A 23,119-nucleotide genomic window follows, 5' to 3' on the forward strand; every position below is an offset into this window, starting at 1 on the left:
AAAAAAGTGTTTCAATGTGGAAGATAGTTAATTAACTCATGGCAGGTGATCAACAACCCTAATCTTATACACAATATTAAAAAACCATAAATTTTTTACGAAACTACCTTCCTGTGTCAAATAGGAACCAGCTGATTAAAAGTTAGTGAACTTAAACACCTAGTACCCAAATCTGCAGAGGCTTTGCTTAGTAACACACCACTGACCTGTCTTCTGTCTCACTGACCTCTGGAATTCACTCCCAAGACAGGCTGGACAGGTGGTGCCTCAGGAAGACAGTTTCAGAAGATGGTAATTGAACAGCCAGACAGAAATGGAAAGCCAAGGAGGACAAAGAAAAGGAAAACCTGCTTGATATCATGTGGGTACTGACAAAACCAGAAAACTGTTTTCCATCTCCCTTCTCAGACAACTAACTGTTCTTTTGAGGAGTTAAATGAGCAAATTAAATCAAATTGAATTACATCTTATGGAATTAAATTACTTATAGGGGTTGGATTAATTCTGTGGTCCACTAACTCCCGTCCTGTTTTACTAGATTCTGTCAACTCATTTATTTCATCTTTCTCTTTTTTATACATTCCTTCCTTTATTCCTTTAACCTCACCTGTAGAATCCCTTCTTAAATAATACACATATACAGACAATACAGACATAGCATTCCAAGCATGCATAGCATTCCAAGATGTAGTTTCTCTTTTTAATTTTTTTTTTGCAATTTATTTGCATTTAACTGAGCTAATGTGAAAGGAACAGAAGTACTTTTTCAAGTCAAGAGAGTTCAAAAGTTTTTACTAAAATAAAATAAAATTGCAGTTTATATTTTAAATTTGATGAAAATACAATCCATGCAAAACCATCTTTTCCAAACTAGAGTATTAATAATATATTGATATGGTAGCAGAGGATCAAAGAAATCAAGGAATCTTTCACTGTGCAAGCCATTTCAAGTAGATTGAAAAAAGCCTCAGAGACTACTAGACATGAACCTCTAATGAGTGGCATTTAAATGACTTAACAGAGAATTCCCTTACATGTTCTGTGTGGTAAACTGTTCCAGAGCTGAAAGCCCAGATTATATAGTACACACACTGAAAAATGTAAGAAGAAAACAGAAAAATATGGATAAGACAGTCAGAAACCTTGCAGAAGCTGAATCATATGTAGAAAAGTAACCCTAATTTTTAAGTTTGCAAATTGTGTTTTAGAAAATATGTAAATATTATCTGGGATATATAACTCCCACTTCTTGCTTTAAACATTACATCTCACTGTTCCTTTCAAGTCCAATAGTATTCTGATTTATTCTGTTGTTTAGTTTGGTTTGTTTAATTCTGCTAAGGTTTCCCACCTTAACATAGGATTTGCTTTTCAAAGTTCTCAGAAGTGACAGACAGTTTTCCTCTTTCTTATTTTACAAAAGAGGACCATAAAATCATCTGATGATGTCATCATTTCAGTGTCTCTTCCTCATTCCAAAATTCCATATGTCACTGCAGTTACAGTACAGGAAAGATTTCTCTCTTATGAAAGTCAGTCAGGGTTCACTGATTTAGCCCTTTAGACAGCATTCTGGTTAACAGATAGTCTAGGTGTACATTCTAAACATACAAAAGCAAGGAGTAAAACCAAGACAAATTAAATAAATATTTTTTTAGAATCTCTTACCTAAGAAAATCTTGGTTTATTCTTATTGAAATAAATAACACTTAACTATTAAAGTATGTGTCTTAATCATTCAAACCAGCATTAGCATTTTTTCAAAGCATGACTTTGCCATTTGTATAAAACACTGTAGGTTTGTGACTTTTTTTGTTCTTCAAGTTTTCCATTGTTTAGATGTGCACTCAGTCTTACAAACTACTTGTGATTAAATGTGATAAAGAAACAAACAAAAAATAATTCCCTCATTTCTAGTCATACACTGCATTTCTGGACCTGAGATATTACATCCTGATTACTTCTGCATCTATGCCCTTAAGTGGGGAGCAGTCAATTAAGTTATTCCCAACCCAAAGATCTTCTGCCCTGCTATGCTCTTCCAGCTGGAAACCAGACAAAACCACCATGTTTTCATGGGACACCAATACAAAGTGAGGCTGCACAGCCAACAGGAATTGCAGATTTACCTGGTATGTTTCCCAGAATCTCCCTAAACCCATCCCCTGCTCATGAACCTTTGCTATGTCAGTAGTGATGACTCTGTGTGTTAGTTAGTTATAATACTAATATATATTACCACCTCCACAATAAAATGTTCAACATCATCTTCAGACAAACTGTATATTGAATTTTAGAAATGAGATTTTTCTTGGCAACACCTGCACAAATGAGAAAAAGATAAACTAAATAGTTCTACTAAGAAAAACAGAAATCCAGGCACTGAAGTCTAACTGTTTTTATTATATCTTGAAGATAAGGATAAATTATTTCTTCATTTATTTCTTTTGGTATGAAATTGCAAGGTAGCTCCTAACATTTCCTAGACTTTCACCTCCTGGACTTAGAAAAAAAGTGAAAATTTCAAAAATTGTGTAATTGGCTCATGTAAAAATTGGGACATAAACTTTAGAGAGGGTGAAAAATTTGAAAAGACTACATTAATGGTCATATCTCACATATAAAAGCTGTTATTAAACATTTTTATAAGACTGTGATGCTGGTATAATAAAGTAGAATATTAATTTACATGTCTTCTCTCTAATTCTGTGATCAACCTGTAAACAGTGGGGACAGGGAATCTTTGAATGATTACATATAATTTTTAATATGTTAGAGTATTTTAGCAAAAAAATACAATTACTGCAATAATTTTCACAGATTTAGCCCTCTGAAGGAATAAAATGCCCATTTTCTATGGTGGATTGAATGGAACTCCTTCACTTTTCACGTGTAATCTCTGCATTTGGCAAGATGTGTAAGACTCGATGAAAATTCCAGAAAGAAAATGGTTTGCAGTTTCTATTTGTACAGGACAGCAGACAAAAATCTTCAAACTCCATCAGGTGAACTGAAGAATAATTCGTCCTTTATCATGAGCCTACTAGAAGTGATAGATCATAATCAAGATCACAACTTTTTTCTCCATGATTTTTTTGCATCACGCACAATGCAGTCACCTGCAAGAGAAATTTCATTAGAGCTTTCCATCAGTTATGCTCTGTCATATAGGCGATACAGGCTTGATTCTTAACATTGTCATCTCTGAAGCACCAACCAGATGCATTGGTATGTGATTTGAGAATCAAAACAACAGAGCACAGCACTCCTCTCACTTCATTGCAGAGCTCAGTTCAGCATCTAAACTGTGATCTTCTTTAACTCTGGTATTTAATTAATCTGCAAAGGTAATGGGTATTTTATAGAAGTAAGAAGAAGTTAGAAATAATATCTGTGGTTCCGAGAAGGATAGGGAAGAGGGTGGGAAAATGGTTGATATATAACACATATATACTTACCCAACCAAATACACACAAATGTTTTTCCTTTATGCCTATTATGAGCAACCAGGAACATCTGATTTTTTTGATTAGCTGATAAAACTGGATTAATGTATATAAAATTTAAAACAGTCACCAATATTATTTTGTATTATGCCAAAGAGGATCAAAGATTGTCACCGATCCAGTTTCCCACTTGACAATGGCTGTACCTTTTTTTCTTATAGGCCTTTTTCTTATAGACCTTTACTATTAACCTTTAGGAGTTAATAAAAAACTTCCTGTTTATAAACCATGTTGACCATAACTGCTTTCACAAGTATTGGTTAGAGAGTAGCTATAATCTTTTATCATAAACCCATTAATCACAGATGGTCCAGATTTAGGCTTCCTGGACAGAACTTTTTGAATTTTCATACAAGTATTGGTCATGGACACAATGTTACTAGCCAGATGGGCAAAGAACACATAGGAATGTGTAAATGCAGTGGTTTTGTATGGACTCTATCCTAGCGCTTAAAAGAAATCACCAATGAAATGCTCTACTGCACTTCATAGAAATAGTCAGAGCTAGGAATCACAACTGTAACATTTTACATTCAGGTCCATCTTTGTCCTCTATTAAAATTCCCTTAGAGTAGATATTATTTTTCATGTTGTACATCAAAGGATAATGTCTTGCCAAATGTTTCTTGAAGATTATTATAGATCTTTGGGTTTCATCCTGTATTATACTTATCAGACTCCTTGCAGAGTGTGATTCATTGTCACCTATCTACACTATGTCCTCTTTAAATCAGGCCTTCATACTACAATATTCACTTGCAACCTTGACAACTGTGCATCCAATGAGAGATGTTTAGCCCCACAACCTATCAGAATTCCATCTTAAATTTATAGAAGTATACCGTTCAGTAGAGTCTTCATCCTGCATGCTATTACATACTAGAAAGGCCCGAAGAGATTGTGATAAGAACATTATTTACCTGGCACAGGACTCTAAAAACTCTCAGTAAGGGTAGTCAGGAGAGAAAATAGGTGAAAAGACATTCAGAGATGATACATAAGATCCTTTTTTCCTAATTTAAATAATCTTAAAATGTTTCTATTCAGTTCCCAATGCATAAAGTACTTTAATTTGTCAGAACTTCTACTTGGAAGAACACAGTGTCCTGAAGTTGGTTTTCTAATGCAAAGTCTTCCTTTTAGTTTTCAGCATGCACACTATACACCATTCCTATACCAATAATCTAAATCCAGAGAATGTATATAAAAAGAAAGCCAAAGGGCGTACTTTCCTATTCGTAAATTGATTTTAAATGAATGTAAACTGGTTATTCTATGGGTAGTCTAATTGTTATGCAAATGATAGCAACTTATAGGGTCCTCTGATTTGTCTTTGTTCTTTCTATTTTTTAAACCAAAATCCTCAGAGTTCTTCCTGTGACTTACTCCATTGACAGCATTTTGATTTGATTTTGCTCGTAGAGATACAGCTTTGATTACCTGACACTGGTATTATAGATAGCTAAACTTTTTTCATATTTGTGCCTAGGAGCCCCAGAACAACTGAACTGGAAACTACTAGCTTGGATATAAAGATGAATTTTCTTCTTGACGGTTAGAAGACAGAACAAAGTTTTCAGCTTTGTCAAATAAATTCAGTGATAGCTGAAACTCCTTGCAAAACTTTTCTGGAATTGTGAAATGTATCTTATGGTATAGTACAGGACCAAGGGTTGGACTCAATGATCTCGGAGGTCTTTTCCAACCCAATTGATTCTATGATTCTATGATTCTATGATTCTATGATTCTATAATTGCAAACACCACTAGAAGGAATTATCTCAATCCTGCATTAGAAATCAAACAACCTTGTTTTGCCAGTATGCTGCTTACATAAATTAAAATGAAAACTATGCTGTTCTTCAGTAATGATCCAAAATGGTTTAATTATTCTCTTTAAAGTGATTGTATTTTGGACCATAATAGCAGATTATCATAAGAATTTTAACAAACTTGATGTTTAAAGCCACACTAAAAATGAGCTATATCCAAGTACAGAAAAAAAACAATATTTTATTTGTAATCTTAGTTTAGTGTTTGAACTACAAATTCTGGTTCTAGAATTGCTTAAAAGATCATGGGGTTTATAGGTTTTCACAAGTAAATTAATTTTTGGGGATTTTTTTTGTTTGTTTGTTTTTTTCCATTTTTTTCACAGAATGGTGCTTTCACTAAATACAGAGCAAATCATTACATGGAAAAAAAAAGGTTTGCTTGTTTGTTTTTTTTTCACTTGCAGAGTTACTCTTATTATTCCATTCTCTGATGAATAATTTCAAAGAGGGCATGAGAAAACAAAAGAAAAAATGAGAAAGTGACAAAATAGACTGAATCTCACCACTAGAATTCACCATAAAAATTCCCAAAGTGTAACAGAATTCTTACAAAATTTCCTAGATCAGTTCTTTTGGGGAATCAGGATCTCCTATGAAAAATATGGCAAATGGGAGTCAGGGTAGGTTGGGCAGGAAAACGGGTACGAGAAGGGTAAATAACTGCAGCAAAAACAGGTTCTGAGGAATACACATAATTTTGACTGCTTTAGATCACAATAGAATTTTTAATAAATAAATTTCTTTTTCTTTGTAAAGACACTTTTGAAACAGTAGATTTAGCCCAGTCATTTGTGTAATTTGTTTTATAAACCATCTTTCGTTGTTCCCGCCCCCCCCCGCCCCCCATAATGTCATAAATGTTTCAGATTTGAGTCTCTTGTACATTGTCTTTTGAGTTCATTCGGATCAATAACGGTTCATGCACTGAACTGTGTATTGAATTTATTGTGTTAACTGTTGTTGTGTGGTTGAAAGGAGATTTATAAGAGTTATAGTGATTTAGGTGCTCATGCTCTATTGCTGGCATGGGCAAATGACTCTCTATGGGTGTGTCACCTGTAAGCTCATCATCCACATTAATGATCTCTACAGTCCGTGTTGGAGCATGATGGTTCTGCCGGTGATGCTGTTTCCTCATTTTGTAGAAAATTACCAGCATCACAGCAGCCATGAGAGTGATAGCCACAAAACAACCAATTATGATTTTGGTAGTCTTCATAACCTCATCTATTCCCGGGATCCCATTGTTCGCGTCCGTCACAGGAATGGTGAAAGTTTTTTCTGTAGATCTTGTGCTCTGTGGAGTGAGTGAGGTTGTCATGTTAGTGGTTTCCCAGTTGGTAACTGGCGTGGGCCCAACCTGCTCTGTGGTCTGTGCCTCATCCTGAGAAGGTTCCACAGTCTCTACCGTGACAGTTGAAAAGTATGTGTAACCAGGGTTATCCAGGGCGGTCACATTCAGTGTGGCAGAAGCTGTGGTATTCCCAACAGAGTTACTCACCATGCATGTATACAAACCCGTGTCTTGCAGAGTTACCTTTGTAAAATTTAATGTGCCATCACTGAGCACAGCAATCCGAACTCTGTATGCCCCATGTGTCATAACAGATCCATTTGGAGTAATCCAAGATACAGAGGTCAAGGAGGTTGATGCCCGGCATTTCATCTCTGCAGCCATGCCTTCTGTGACGTTGAGGTCTGCTGGTGGCTCCACTATTACTGGAGCATAACACGTGAAATAATTCAGGTCCAGCTCACCAATGTACCTTCCTTTTAAACTGGGAGGTGTGTGGCAACGGGCACAGCATGCAGTATTGGAGGGTGCCTTGTCTTTAATCCACCAGCTGAGCCAAAGGATATCACAGTTGCAGTTCCAGGGATTGTGATGCAAGTGGATCCTTTCGAGGCGAAGCGGTGTGAACAGGTCATGAGGCAGTAGCGTTAGATTGTTGTGTGCCAGGTTGATCTCTACAAGTGACTGAAGGTTATCAAAAGCATTCCTTTCTATCACTTGAATCTGGGACTGTATCATCCACAATTTCTGAAGATGCATCAACCCTTGGAAAGAACCTGGCCGGATAGCAGTCAGGTGATTCCCAGAAAGATCTAACTCATCCAATTTTACAAGTGGCGTAAGGTTAGGAATCTCTCGAAGATTGCACATGGCAAGGTTCAAATATCTCAAGTTGGACAGACCTTCAAAGGCACCTTCTGAGATGTATGAAAGCCTTTTCAATTCCCCCAAATCCAACCTCCGGAGAGAAGGGATTCTGTTAAAAGCGTAAGAAGGGATGCTCTCAATGGGATTGTTTCGCAACCACAATTCCTTCAGTTTTGACAGGTATACAAAAGCCCCATTTGGGATAGTGGTCAGACGATTGTCAAAGAGTTCCAAAGTGTTGAGATTGGCCAGACCATTGAAAGCCCCTATTTCAATTGTTCTGATGTGATTCCTGCTGAGCTGCAGGATTTCTAGGTGCCTCAGATGCTTGAAGCTATTAACCTTAATGATTTGGATCTGGTTCTCATGGAGATTGAGTAACCGGGTGTTGGTGGAGATGCCGTCTGGCACGTCTCTCAGATTTTTCCGCACACAGATCACTTTACTGAACTGGTTGCTGCAGGAGCAGACAGAAGGGCAAGTTTGAGCCCTCACTAGACCAGCCACCACAAGAAGCTGAAGAGCCAGCAGCACCACAAGCAGGGGGTCAAATAGGGCCCTGTTAAACCTAGGACCTATCATTATCTGCTGTGGATGTAAGGTCATCTTGTTCAACATTCATAATTTATTTGGTGTTGGTCCTTCTGGAGTTTGAATAGTCTGAAAGAAAGGAAGAAGGGAGAAGGAGAACATTAAATTAATCTCAAATACTTAAGTGTGTCCTCTAAACAAAGGCTTCTCAAGTCCTTTGAATTTCTAATATCATTTTTCTGTACATATATGTATATCAACTGCAATTGGCAATAAGATAAGAAAATGCCAGAGACTAGCTTTTCCTGCACATTCCAATGTATAATGTGCATAGTTGGATGGCACATAAGAAGTCCAACCACAGTGGATACCTAAAAGAAAGAGATGAAAGAAATTACAAGGGTCTCAAAAGGCAAAAATTGGTAAGATAGGAATTTAATATGACAGGAATCGTCAGAATATTCAAGATGTTAACATTTTTTACACATTATAAGACAAGACATCATATAATATGAAGAGTAAGTGGAGACCTGTTTGGTATGGGTAAAAAACTTTGTCTATGCAAATGTGATTCTGGAATCAGAGTTTAATTAGAAGTAATTCTAATTCTGAATGTAGCAGGTCATGCAAACGACAGGGCAAGATCTTGCCTATTACAAATTGAAAAAAAAAGAAAAGAAAAGAAACATGCTGAGCATCAGTTTTTCCCTACTGTTAAACAGCATCATCCAATTTCATAATATTACCTCCTCAATTCTTTTGTTTGGCACCAGTAGCAGAGAAACACTCATTAGTAAATGTGTACTGAACACAAAAATAAGAATAGCCATTTAAATGCTGAAAAATATCTCTGTAGCTTAAGGGTTGGCAGTTTCACTGGCACCTCTAAAAAACTCTAAAAAAATTCTACAGATCTTACTGTAAGGGGAAAACAGACCTTTACACTACAAATGATCATTACCATTTTAAGAACTTCAGTACTGATTCATTTGTGGCAGTTTTTAAAGTCCCCAGCCCTCAGTTCATTTTCAATCTGCTGCTCAGTTCAAGATCCCTCTGTTGTTGAGATTAATGAAATTTCCTATAAATCAACCAAAAGTGAAGTCTTATAAATTACAGCAAGCTTAAAGCATATTTATAACCTAGAGCAGCCAGATGGATAATACATATATTCAGTAAAACAAAATACCATAAGGCAATGGTTTTCCACTCCAAGATCCAAATCGTTTCATTTTGTGTAAAAAACAAAGCAACAAAAATTAAAAAAAAAAAAACAACAAAAAAACAAAACCAAAAAAAACAAAAAACAGGAAAAATATATTAACTTTCATCTCACAGCAATTCATTTAATAAAAGATTTTTTTTCTAATTATATATTAGGACAAGGTGTTTTTGAGAATTAATTTCTGCATTTTTATAAAACTTGTCATAGTGGTTCAGAGTTAGAAAGTGTTTTCATCTCACTTTTAATAATTTACTTCAGAGAAAGCCAATATAATGGTTAAAAACCAGTGAAGGGAACTGAGAAGTCTGAGCTGTTTCTGTTTGTTTGATATGCTCTGCATGTGCTATTTATAAAACGTAATTCTTGTCACGAAAGATTCATGAAACTAACGTGTTTTGCAACCTTGAGCAAGTCATTCAACTTCTCTCTCTGCAGCTTACAGTTCTGTCATGTGACACTGGAGAACTCTGTGGCTGCAGCATTAGATGGTACTGCTCCCATCTCTCTGTCCCTTCCCTCTGCCAACAACTGTATGTCTGAACATCAGCTTCATGGGTTTGGGACAATGTACTAGATTAGGTGAGGGGCAGCTGCTGTACACACCTTTGTTTTTACTGCAGGCTTACAAGGTCGCTTATCTCTTCACAGGTGCTGAACAGAACATACGGAGAAACACTCTAATCATTACAATTCAAGTTCAGTTACATCAAAAATCCAGCTGTAGTAAAACTATCCACAAATAGCAGGAGAAAACCACATAGTTCCCATCCTTCTTACACTGTTATGAAGAAAAATCTGCCCCTTCTGTCTAAAAGAATTATAATAGAGTCTAATATCAATTTTAGGGTCATTAAGATCTGTGACCCATGAATTTTGCTGTTGGATAGTAATTAACCATTTTCTGTGGTTAATGTGATTGAACTAGTGGGTTTTGGTTTTTTTGGGGGGAGGGGTGGCTTTGTTTGTTTCTGTTTGGGTTTTTCTCAGTAATTTTTTTTTCCTTTCTCATTTTTAAAATTCTTCTAGAACTTATCCCCTAAGCACTTGGACTGAATAATGAATTCCATTAACAGGTAATAAAACAGTCACAGAAACACATTAAACCAATTATTTTACCATTGAACTGGTGCAATGTTATGTCAGCTTCAGAGGTGCCAGTTGTATAAGACTGGTGTGGCACAGGCAGCACATGAGGCTTGTAGAGGCATGGGAATCTTCTGTGTTCTATCTCAGACCTATTCACTATTAAAGGCCAGTTCTACAAGATGTCATATGGTTTCTCTACCTTTCTTTTTGTTACTTTCTGCTCTCATTCCAGTATCCTGGATACCCTGAAGGACCAGGAAAACTATAGCACTTGTAGAACAAGAAAGTATAGAGAAATAAGAAAGGTCATGAGAGAGCAAGCCCCCAACATCAGATAATGCATAAAGTTCCTTCAATTGCTCTTTGCTAACCTGTGTGAAGCTGATGATCCCAAACCATGCTGCAAGCACGCCGAGGCACTTTCCTCCCATTCCAACTCCTCGAGCCTAATGGTATTACCCCTTTTATCCAGCAAATCTTCCCTTTTCATCACTACACATACTCTCATTGGGTGTAAAAAGAAAAAAAAATTAAAAAAAGCTAAAACCATTTTACTTGAATACAGTACTTCATCATAACATATAAATTATTCAGTTATGAGACTGACTAGCAAATATTGCTCAACCTAAAACAAAATGATTCCATGTCTCAATTGCAAAAAGATTTTTGAAAGAAATGCTTTTATGTTCTTAAAATAAATTCCCTATATCCTTTCTATCTTCGGTTATTGACTCAAACAATGAATCATTCACATAAAAAAGCTCTTTCCGTATGCTGAAGGCAAAAATTGCCCATGGCTTTTACATTTACTGATTTCCCTAGTCATGTGCTAGTGATGTCTCAATCAAACATGTGCCTCAGTACTACAATCTATCAAAGACCTCCAGGGAAGTCTGACACCATCGGGTTTCTGCAAGATTCAAATTCAAATACAAGCTTGGTTACTCACTAATTGTTAGCTTCTCTGAAGAAGACAGGATCACCATTTTGTGAGACGGGGATACAAAATTTGAGATATGTTTTCATATGTGTTGGTATATTTGACCTTTCTGTGTCTAAGCTGGATCTTTTTTAATATATAAGTACAGAAGATCTATATTGTCACCCCTCTGCAACATATTCAGGGAGGTAGTGAGAGCAAACCTTAGCTCTTGTAGCCACCATTTGATTTAACATTTGATTTATTTACACAACTCAACTTTTTTCCCTCTTTGTTGGTAATATAGGAAATGAAATGCAGTTTTTAGCATAAGACCACACTTGGTCTTGAACTTGGTTCTGCTGAAGTACAGGGCAGCTGATGATCCAAAAAAGCAATTATGACCAGCAGAAAATATACTAGGCAAGCATATGCCTTGCAAGTCCTCCCTTCCAACTAGTGAGCTTCGTATGAGGCTAATACTGCAGTAACATTCCTAGTGGCAGTAGAATGTATTAAAAAGGTCCTTTCTTTTATACTAGTGGTCTTCCACAGCTCAGAACTTAAATATTCAGGAAGTCTTGGTGTAGGTATTTCACATCAGGGTAATTTTAAATCATAAATACCTTGGAAATACCCTGGAAAAAAATTATCCAACACAAAAACACACTCTAAAATTAATTTAAACCCTTGAAGAACACTATGGAAATATTTTAATGGGCTTTACGTAAAGATCCATCTGGAACTCTGTACTAGAGTAATTTGCTATTCAATACCTATTATGCCAGGGACACATGAAGATTTAGCTTAACAAACCCACACATGGAACATAGACCATCAACCAGCTTTAGTCTTTGTTGACAACTCTTTGTCTTCTAAGTAATTTTTTTTTTTCATTTTTCTGGTACCAAAATAGCAACTTCATGGTCAATACAGTAACACTAGTGCCCTCTGCTGTATAGACTTAAAATGTAGTTTAAAATGCTAAGAATTTCCTTACTACACAGTGAGTTGCCCAGACACAGTACAATTATCAAATGTGTTTCCAAACATGACCTTAAGTCTATCTGTGGCACTGTTCTAATTATCATCTGTTATTTTAATACAGGAATGTATATTCTCTTTATGGCCTTGGAGCCATTCCTAGACATATATGGAGAGTTGTTTGGTTTGTTTTCTATTTCCACAGGAAAAAAAAAAATCTTTCTGAAATTGGCATTTGATATGCATGTTCTCCTCTCTATTGCTTATCTGACACTTTGTTAGTCTTGATGTACTACACATTTTCCTCTGAGCAAAAAGCATTACCCTCTTAAGATCCAATGCAGAAGATGAAGCAAGGAATGACAGAGCTAATCTACCTCTACAGATATGCACAGTGTAGCTTTCCTTAGGGGCAGCTTGAAGGATGTGGTAGTTATGCTGCTGAAATCTAACTTTGCCACTTTGCCAGAAATGTCTTCTTATGTGCATTGTAATAGTATCCCAAATTAATTTTTCTTTTCTTTTTCTTTTTGGTAATTAGGTCTTGAGACTGATGTGCTTTCTTCTCCCTTTGTTATATTACCAGGAGAAAGTGATTATGATTTTCCTGTAATGGTGGGCTTTGATTACAAAAAAAGAACTTCTACACCATTTCCAAAGATCTGCCTAATGAGGTGGCAAAGATATTTCCCCAAGCTCCAGTGACCCTTAGCTGGATCACTGGCAGTTTAGTTGCTCTTGGCAACTCATACTTAGCTTTCCATCTAGTCCGTGGGTCTATGAATAACTGTCTCAGCAGCAGAGCTGTGCAGCACAAAGGCCATGGCTTTATCCCAGTACATGGTTTAAGATACAGTGTGATCTAGCACATTTTGGTTTGTGCTGTATACAATGCCATGAAATCCTGAGATGTGATGCCATGTGTCACTGACTATGTAGAAAAATTTATCAGATATCAGGTGTATAAACTATCTCAGTAAAATTAAATCATCACAAGTACATCACAGTTAAGTCTCAACTGAAGCACAGTTAAGTCATCAAAACTCTCCCTCAGCCATGTCCCAGAAAATTTCAGGATGAGGAGCATTCAAATCCCTTTCAAGTTGACACATACGTGAATGCATTCAGCAAATGCATCTTTCCTTCACTTTATATAGCACTGTTATGTATGCTGTACATCACACCCTTTTTGAGAGAAAAACCCTTTGCAATGCTATCTGCATTTTATTCAGAAAACAAGCCACTCTACAGTTGCAAATTAAACTGCAGATTTCAAACATGTGAAGAGGAGCTAGGTGTGCCAAGCAGCTAATTATGCTGGGATGTCTCTTCTGGTAGCATCAGCACCAGAGAATTGAAAATGGTTTCTGTATGGACAGAACATGAAATACAGCAAAAATAAGTCCAAATCCCAGAATGACCTTATGCAGAAGTAACTCTTTTGACTCTCTTTTCAGGAGCTCTGAACGCTCTCAGAGCCTGAGACTGATCCCCTTTTGGCAGCAATGTCAGCAGAGGAAGCCAAAGGAATTTCAGTGTAGATACAAACCGACAAGCACATGATATGCTTTAGCTTCACAAAATACTGAAACACATGAGGGTTAATCCTCGTCCCAGAACAGAGACTGAACTGTGGGCAGGCAGCTCCACTGGGGTCAGAAATCCTCTACCAACATCTGCTCTGCAAATGGTCCTGCAGTCTCACATGTGTGTCCCCAGGTGGCTGTAAAGAGTTGGGCTGATGGAACCACATTGCTAGGGATTCACTCACCATACCCTTCCGCCTACCTCGCCTCCCCCACTTTTCTGTCCTGAAATACCTTTCCACCTGGCTGAACCCCCGAGGACTAGAGCTTTCAGTTCAAGAGCAGTACAAACACTTTGCATGCTGTTCCCTGCCCCTATACAGTACAACGACACCATTCCCTTTCTCCACTGAATGCCTTTGCCACTAACAAAGGAAGACATACTATGTTCTTAACAGAGCATTGAAATAATCATCATGCAAAATCAGTGAACTGGTTTACAGTAGATCTCATATCTTCCTAATCTTACTTTTCATTTTCCTCATGGACTGACTCCTGTCTGAAGTGTTTGGGGGTTTTTAAACAGATTGTTTTACAATGAAAACCCATGACTGCAACTATATAGCTGTGTATCTTTTCCTTCATTCTTAAAAATCACTTTTCCCTTTTCAGTGCTATAGGATTTTAAAAGTCTCTACAACAGTCAAGGGAACCATTGCAATAATGTCTAAAACCTGGGATGTTTTAAAGCCCAGCAGTTTTTATCTATTTGCTTTTTATTTTATTTTTAGTTAAATATAGTCGAGGCCGAAGAGGTCTAGATAGACAGCCCTGCAATGCAAACTGATTACTTGTGAGACCAGACAAATCAAAACACTCCCAATGCAAATTATTCTCCTCTTTGCATGTTTCACTGTTTTGCTCTGGGACTTAGTTGGGATTTTTTGTGGCCCGTTCAAGCATGTAAGTGTAGGAGGCAAAGTGGGTATTGCTGTACCTCAGATACCTCCCAGTTCTCTTCTGCAAACCTTTCAAGACTCAGCTGAATCACTAAGACACGTACCTGAAAGACTTAAATGTGATTGGACACATTCAATCCTCCTAAATCACCACTGATTTCAGGGGAGTTCAATCAAGGATGAGTTTGACCCAGTCTGCCTTTTTCTTCTTTTATTTTGTTATACAGAAAACGCCTTTATTTCACATGCCTCATTTTCCAGCATGATTTCATGTTTCCTCTCTCATGTTCTTCTAAGGTTTAAAACTTTCTCTTTAACTTCATGTAACAGAAATGAACATGAAATAAACATTTTAGAAAGGAGAATTTGAGTGTACACTGGTCCAAGAAAAAATATTTGCATTTTAGCTGGAAATTAAAATAATTTACAGTGTTTGAATCTGTATCAGTCTCTTATTTCCCCTCTATTTATAAATATTATTTTACTCTTAAGCATCATTTGCAGTTTCTATCCTCAGTATAACTCATAATATTTGCTAATTTCATAGGAAAACCATAGAAAACATCAGATGATATGTAATGAATATTTCGTTAGGAAGATTTAGTTTTATTAAGAGGAATTATTTGACTTCTTTATTGTCCTTTCCCTGGATGTCACTCAAAGGGCGAAAAAGACAAAACAGACCTAACTTATCTGTTCAGACTACTCACAGTGGTATGAATAGGAGCAACTATGAATTATTCATGATGAACTAACTTAAATTCTTTCATAAAAGCCACAACAATACAGCTTGGTACTAGTGCACCTAGAAACGTTCTAGAATTTTAATTGGAATTAACTTTTAAGTGAGTTAATTATATTACATTAAATCTTTGTGTGGACATTCTTATTTCAAATTTAATTTAAGCTAAATTGAATCAAGGCCACTGTAATTTCAATTAAGAATGTTCAGAAAAGGATGTAATGTAGTTTAGCTAGTCCCTTTTCAAAGTTAATTTAGGTTCATTTTCTTGAGACCCCATGTAGACACTAGGAACTTTTGTTCTATATTGACTTGGGCTTGATTCAAACCAATTACGTAAAGGTAAAAAGGTTTTCTACCTCATCACTGATCCCTTGGGTTACTCAAGTTCCATTTTGCTTCATTAATTCAGTTGATAAAACAGCTTCTCAGAAGTTTTGTTGTTTTTTTCATCTTATATATTTTTCTGGACATATATTTATGTAAGGGGAAACAGATATCTGGACAGTAGGAATATTACAATAGCCTTATAAGAAAATTATCTTAATTACAGATGCATGCCACTACATCTCATGTTCCAACCATGATATAAGGGGAAGTCATACGAGAACCTTCAGAATTTCCCTATCTTATGCCACAAACACCTCAGTGAGCAATAATTAAACTGCCCTATTTCTATAATTACGCTTTTTAAATTCTTTTTTCATTTATTATCAAAGTAAAATCACAGATCCACATTAGGAAGGCATCTATGAACCACAACAAAATCAGTATAAAACCAACCCTTAATAAAAAGTTATATGCTGTTCTAAAGCACAGCTCCAAAACAATTTTCGGTGTAATTTTCAATCCTGTCACACTAGGTCATTTTTTGAAACATTAGTATTTCTTTGTTTTTAGTAGACTAGCAGTGATTTAACAACATCTACTTAGACATAACACAGTGATACTTTAACTCAAACAAACTAGTTTTGGTCTGGTAGAATATTTCAGTTTTTATACATGGAAAAATTAAATTGTATAAATTAACATACTTTTCAACAACATACTACAGCATTTCAAAGTGGTAGGCAAAAATCTGCAGTTTAAGTATATGAAACATTAAAATTTGTGTCTTTCAAAAGATGGAAAGGCAAAAATGTGCAAGGCTGATGGAATCCAAGATGTTAGCCCTCATTCCTTCCAGAATTTTCTCCCTACTCACAGACTACAAAAACAGATGTGGGAAATGTCAGGTCAGAACACCACAGTCTAAGAATATACAAATGCAGTCAGTACAATGAAGAGAAACAATAACAACAAAAAAGGCAATTAAAGTAAGAAAGTTGCCATTAAGAAAGTTGGAATCTAGTTTTTAAAGCACAAAACATAATTTCCTAAATTACAATATTTGCTCATCTACTGAATGTGCTAATGTTAAATATTCTTGTTACCTGTGGCAGTAAATCTGCAGTATATGAGAAAACTGTGGTTTAAACATGTTTCAAAATGGCTTTTTGTAGTCTCTTTGCTAACTCATGCCTTCTTCTTCCCAAGACCCCCCACAACAAGTGTTATCCCATGCAGGAATGTCCTGGGAAGATGTCCTAAGGCGTTCTCATTGGCCCCTTTTAACCCCTTCCTGCAACCTGTAATTGGTTACTCTGTGAATCCTCCTAACCCTATAAATGTAACCCCCCCAACGACAAACACTCTTTTGCCTCCTCTCCACGCCGGTGTGCTGTCTCTGTGCCTGCCATGGAGCCACGTGGGTGGAGAGAGGGGAGAGCACCTCTCCCCTCCAGGCTCAGGACCTGAAGAAACCCCTGGCGCTGGAGTCCCCCCATCCACTTAAGTCGTCGGAAATGGTTCCTCAGATGGAAATGGCACTAGAACTGGGCCGCCCCACACCACGGGGGGAAAGAGATCCAGAGTTACCCATACACATCATGCTTTGAGCCTTCCTGAGCTCTTGACCTCAGCAGCTAACGTAAACTAGAAGATATAAATATTTTAGTTTGATGAGCACTCAATACAGTTGTGGATCAGTAGCAGTTTTCTATACTTTTCTACACTTTGGCAACACAGATGCTCTGGTAAAATCTGAACTTATTTTAAAATATTTGAAGATTATTTTTATATTAGCAAATTGGAAAATTGTCCATTTCAGAGGCATAAAAAGTCAAGTTTGTGCCTTAACGAGTGTAGTTTTTCCAAATGTATTTTTTAGTATGCAAAACAGAGGAGATTAAAGGAAATTATAGTAAAGCAACCATGTAAAATCTGCATCAATGCTTTTTGGGATATGAATTAAAATAGATATTTGTCTAAATACTTCTATGGCACGATGCTGTGCCAAGAAAAAAATCTTCCTGTTTTCCTTTTTTAAGATCTGAATTATTTGATGCTGAGTTGGAAAAGTGCTTGGTAGTTATTTCATAACCTTGGTTACTATAGTCTCTATTGTTAGTATGTATTATTTCAAAATACCTTCTGGGGGAAACATATCCAACTAATAACACACTAAAGCACCAGAGTCCATTTTGCATCATTGCATTTGTAGTGGCTAACTGAGTCCAAATTACTCCCTCATTCTGCTAATAAATAAAGCAACAAAGAGAAAAAGAGACATGCGTTAAAAAGTTAAGGCTGCAAATAGCCTCGAGTCTGGTAAATGATGGTTAAACTTCTTGTCCTTGGTAGCTATGGAAACCCCTTAAGGTAAGAGTGGAACACAGGCACTTTGTGGTATGCAATTTACAAGCTGTTTATTTAATTATGAAGGAATATGAAACTGTTAGGGGTAATGCAATTATCCTACTGTGATAGTGTTTTGAAAGAAAAATAGGTACAGAGAAATATAAGAACTTAATTTTTTTGAAAATTACTTGTTTTAGGACTTCTATGAAACTGCAATACATTGTTTTTTACTGAAATCTGTGATTATTTTTTCCCCCAAAGGGTATGAGGAGCCAAAATTAGTAATATGACATTTTGCCATAATATCCCTCAGTAGATTCATAGTAATTATGTCCATTCTATGCTTCATGAACAAAACCAAGGTCAGGGTGTATTTCAATTAAACCCTAGGTGTTACCAAAGTGCAGTACAGCCAGAATAGCATGCACATTATTACCAGATCTATCACTGCTGGGCAATGAGTTGGTCACAGGTGCTCTTGCGTACAGTATTTGTGCACCTTTAAATATTACTAGTGGGAGAATGTTTCAATTCAATTTAGGAGGCAGCTAGTGAAATAAAATTAAGAGTGAAACCATGTGATGACTCAGGGGGACTATAGCATCTACTTACAAGTATTTTCCTGGATCTGAACAACAAACTTTGACCTGATAGCTCTGTTGTTGGGATTTGCATGAACGTAGTGGCCTCAGGGCCCTTTGCATACAATGGGAGCTTTTGGCAACAATCCATCCTTCATTGGACTGCCTTAATAAGATGTGAGGTATAAACACATCCTCACAGGTCCTCTGTAAAAGAGACAGGTAATATAATTCTTGTTTATGGCTGAAGAAACTGAGGCAATAATGGATTAATTGCCAAAACTCAGCACGTCTCTACATGATACTTGGGAAACGTGAGCTTCACATTCCATGCTGACTAGATGCAATGTGTGTTGCTCCAAATGATAGCCATATAGCAAACGTCAACTTGTTGCTGACCTCAGGATAATGTGTCTTAGTGCACTGTTTCAGTTTGGCCCTAAGAGTACAAAGACTGAGTCTGCTTCTATGCAAAGTGTGGATGAATCTTGTTCTAGCAAACCACAAGATTTGAAGTGGAGGTGCTATAGTGAATGGTGTCAGCAGCAGAGGCAGAACAGGGGCCCAGACATACCAAAACACATTTCCAGCAGAATGCAGACTTAATCTATGTGTTAAAGGGTGTGACTAACATGTCATGACATTTAAAAATAAATTTTATTAAATATTAAAAAATGTTCTGTCCTATTCTAAAGATTCCTGTATTATTCTTCTTATCAAAGTATTTGTACACATTCCAGAAATGCATTAAATATCCTGTATTTGTTATTTCATGTACATATTCTTTCTCTCATTCCTTCCCCTTTCTACATTCTTTCAGATGCCATTTTGGTTCTGAGGTATTAACAAGCATTTGCCACAAGCTGTTGACACTATAGATGGCAAGTCTGAAGAAGTACATCGAGAGGTTGAAATTAGAATTTATAATGCTTGCTATGGTATTCCTCCCCAGAAATCATTGGATGGCTCTTCTACCCACGGAACAGATCACAGACATTGAAGTGGATCGCCTTATCCCGGTCCAATCCTTGCTACATTGATAATGGGTAGAGACTCCTAGGGACCTACTATAGTCTTTTCCCTGCGAACTGTTCTCAAAACTTCCTCTTGGACAGGCTCTCCAATATATGTGCTATGCTCTTTTGATCCTTGGCCACAGAAAAGCTTTTGTATAACCCTCATATCAGACAGGTCTCAGCAAACCTTAAACTGCTTTTTAAATATAAATGTTTAAAAAGACCTGAAAGAAAATTTCTTTCCATAGGAATGTACAAGTGGCAAAACGTGACATTTCACATTCATTATCATTTGGGGCCATCCAATTAAGATTTAAATAATTTGAAAAAGAACAACAGTTCATCTTCAGGGAACTAGCTTCTCTAACTGGAGAAGGAAAGGGAAGAGTGTAATAGCTAAGAGATTTATAACTGGTTTTTATGCAAGTAGGCAAAGTATCTTCTGGTGTCATTCCATCACTCTAGGACAACATAGAACCACAGAATCATAGAAGTGTTTCAGTTGTAGAAGACCTCTAACAACATTAAGTCCAACTAGTAATCTGACACTGCCAACTATCCAGCTAAACCATGTCCCTAAGTGCCACATCTACACGTCTTTTAAGTATCTCCAGGGATGGTAACTCAATCATTTCCCTGGGCAGCCTGTTCCAAACCTTGAGTACCCTCTCAGTGAAGAAATTTTTCCCGATATCCAATCTAAACCTCCCCTGGTGCAACTTGAGTCCATTTCCCCTTGTCCTATTGCTAGTTGCCTGGGAGAAGAGGCTGATCCCCACCTCACTACAACCTCCTTTCAGGTAGGTATAGAGATAAGGCCTTCCCTGAGCCTCCTTTTCTCCAGGCTAAATAACCCCAGCTCTCTCATATGTTCCTCATATGGCTTATGTTCCATCCCCTTCACCAGCCTCATTGCCCTTCTCTGGACTCACTACAATGTCTTTCTTGGGCCCAAGACTGAACACAGGGTTCAAGGTGCAGCCTCACCAGAGCTAAGTACAGGGGGGATGATCACTTCCCTAGTCCTACTAGCCTGACTATTTCTGATACAGGCCAGGAAGCCATTGGCCTTCTTGGCCACCTGGGCACACTGCTGGCTCATGTTCATCTGACTATCAACAAGCAACCCAGGTCATTTTCCACCAGGCAGTTTTCCAGCCACTCTTCCCCAAGCTTGTAGCGTTGCCTGGGATTGTTATGACCCAAGAGCAGGACCTGGCACTTCACCTTGTTGAAGCTCATACTGTTGGCCTCAGTCCATGGACCCAGATTATCCAGATCCCTCTGCAGAGCCTTCCTACCTTCCAGCAGATCAACACTCCCACCCAACTTGGTGTCATCTGTGAACTGAGGGTGCACTTGATCACCTTGTTCAGATTCGATGATCCAGTAAAGATATCAAACAGGACTGGCCCAGCACTGAGTCCTGGGGACACCACTTGTGACCGGCTGCCAGCTGAATGAAACTCCATTTACCACCACTCTCTGGGCCCAGCCATTCGGCCAGGTTTTTACCCAACAAAGAGTACCTACATCCAAGCCATGGGAAAGTGCTGTGGGAGACAATGTCAAAGGCTTTACTAAAATCCAGGTAGACAACATCCATAGCCTTTCTCTCATCCACTAAGCAGGTCACCTTGCCATAAGGAGACTAGGCTGGTCAAGCAGGACCGGCCATTCATGAACCCATGCTGGCTGGGCCTTATCCTCTGCTTGTCCTGCACGTGCTGTGCAATGGTACTCAAGATAATCTGCTCCATGACTTTCCCTGGAATGAGGTCAGCCTGATATGAGCTCTTCAAATCTCATTTGGAGTAACTATATTCTCTCAATGTCAGTTCTTCTGCAACAAACATGTTTCTGACCTAGTAAAGGATGGATGTTGTTTTCATGGACCACAGTACTGTTGAAAGATAGTTCCAAAACCACTTTCACTCTACAATGACTAATTACTAATGTTTTAACTACTAGATTCTAATAATAAGTTCATTAACTCCCAAATATCTTTGTATAAAGCATAGTCATAGGGTCACACATATATATAAGACAACATTCGGATTTTACCTTAAGAAACATCCTTCCCCTTTTCATGCTTAGTCAAGCACTGGAAGCAAAATTAAAGAGATAGAACCAGGTACAATTTTATAACTGTGCCAACTTCTTTAATGCAGCAATCAAAAACTATTATGCATTTTTATTTTTATTTTAACCTGTTTTCATTTTATTAAAATGTTAAATTAATTCTGAAGTAACTGAAATAACTGAATACTGGAGCATTCTTTTTCTATATGTGCTGAAATGTGATACTAGCACAATCCCATATCATCCATCCCAATGTGTTTTCCTGAGGTATCAAAAACATAGTGCAAATCTTTTCAGAATGTATCAACTGATTCAGGTACTGATAATGTAGATCAGCCTGGAAGAGTCATCATTAATAAAGAAAGTTTGGAAAGCAGTTTTGTGAAAATCAAAGCTTTAAAGGAATTTGTGGAAACAATGGCCAATTATGTTATTCTCTTTCTGTCCAGACCATCTATAAATCCAAGAATCATAAATTATAGGGATAGGATAGATGTAATCTCTCTGAAACTTTACCCTGCAATAACTCTTATAGAGAAAAATAATAGATTACTTTACATTTTCACATAGACATGGTTTTAGTCATGATGAATATATATTTATTTGATGGAATGTCTTCTCTACGTAGGCTGCTTATAGCCTGCTTGTTGAAATCACTGGTCAAATTCAAAGCACTATTACATCAAAGTGAAATTCAGGAAAGCTAGCACATACTTCTTTAGTAAATGATCATTTTCACTGAAGTGTTATTTATCTACTTCAAGTTACCAACAGGATACAATGCCCAGTATCAGCCTGCTTGTTCAGCTCTTCAGACTTAAGTGCTGATACAGTATTCTATGTTCATAAGCCCACCATTAGACTTGCATTTGTAACTAGAGAAAATCGTAGGTAAAAATTTACTCCTACAGAAACCAATGGGAATTTTGCCTTTGATTTCAGTGGAGTCAGGACTCCATGTCATATATCAATAAGAATTTGCTATATAGAGCCAGTTGCAGATTACTGCTGATGTAAGCACTAGGGCTTTGATGCCATTCTTTTAGGACAGTTCTCAGGGAGATGGAAATGTAATTTTCATATAATTAAAATTGTCACAGAACATAAAAGGAAAAAATAGTAACTGAGACAGCTAAAAGAGAGTTCGTATATATGAAAGTGCACTATATAAAAAAAGTAATATAATATTTTAAAATGTCAATATGTTATCATGGATTCTTAAAAGATCCCCAGAAAGTACCACTATTTTAAAAACGTATAGCAAGAGTGGATTCAGGGTTCAAAACA

The 23,119-nt window shown here is 37.0% G+C and overlaps 1 protein-coding gene across 11 annotated transcripts in view; it reads right to left on the reverse strand.

Annotated features, from left to right (window-relative positions):
• Nucleotides 1-5,499: 5,499 nt before the first annotated feature.
• LRRC4C (leucine rich repeat containing 4C) overlaps nt 5,500-23,119 on the reverse strand; it is a 497,868-nt gene continuing 480,248 nt past the window's right edge. For all 11 annotated transcript variants that reach the window (XM_032690516.1, XM_032690512.1, XM_032690518.1 and 8 more), the window contains one exon: nt 5,500-8,162. In XM_032690516.1, the coding sequence (XP_032546407.1) occupies nt 6,204-8,120 (1,917 nt within the window). In that variant the 5' untranslated portion in view covers nt 8,121-8,162 and the 3' untranslated portion in view covers nt 5,500-6,203. The remainder of the gene's footprint in view (nt 8,163-23,119) is intronic.

The sequence above is a fragment of the Chiroxiphia lanceolata genome, chromosome 6 (genome assembly GCF_009829145.1).
Source record: "Chiroxiphia lanceolata isolate bChiLan1 chromosome 6, bChiLan1.pri, whole genome shotgun sequence".
Taxonomy (NCBI): Eukaryota; Metazoa; Chordata; class Aves; order Passeriformes; family Pipridae; genus Chiroxiphia; species Chiroxiphia lanceolata.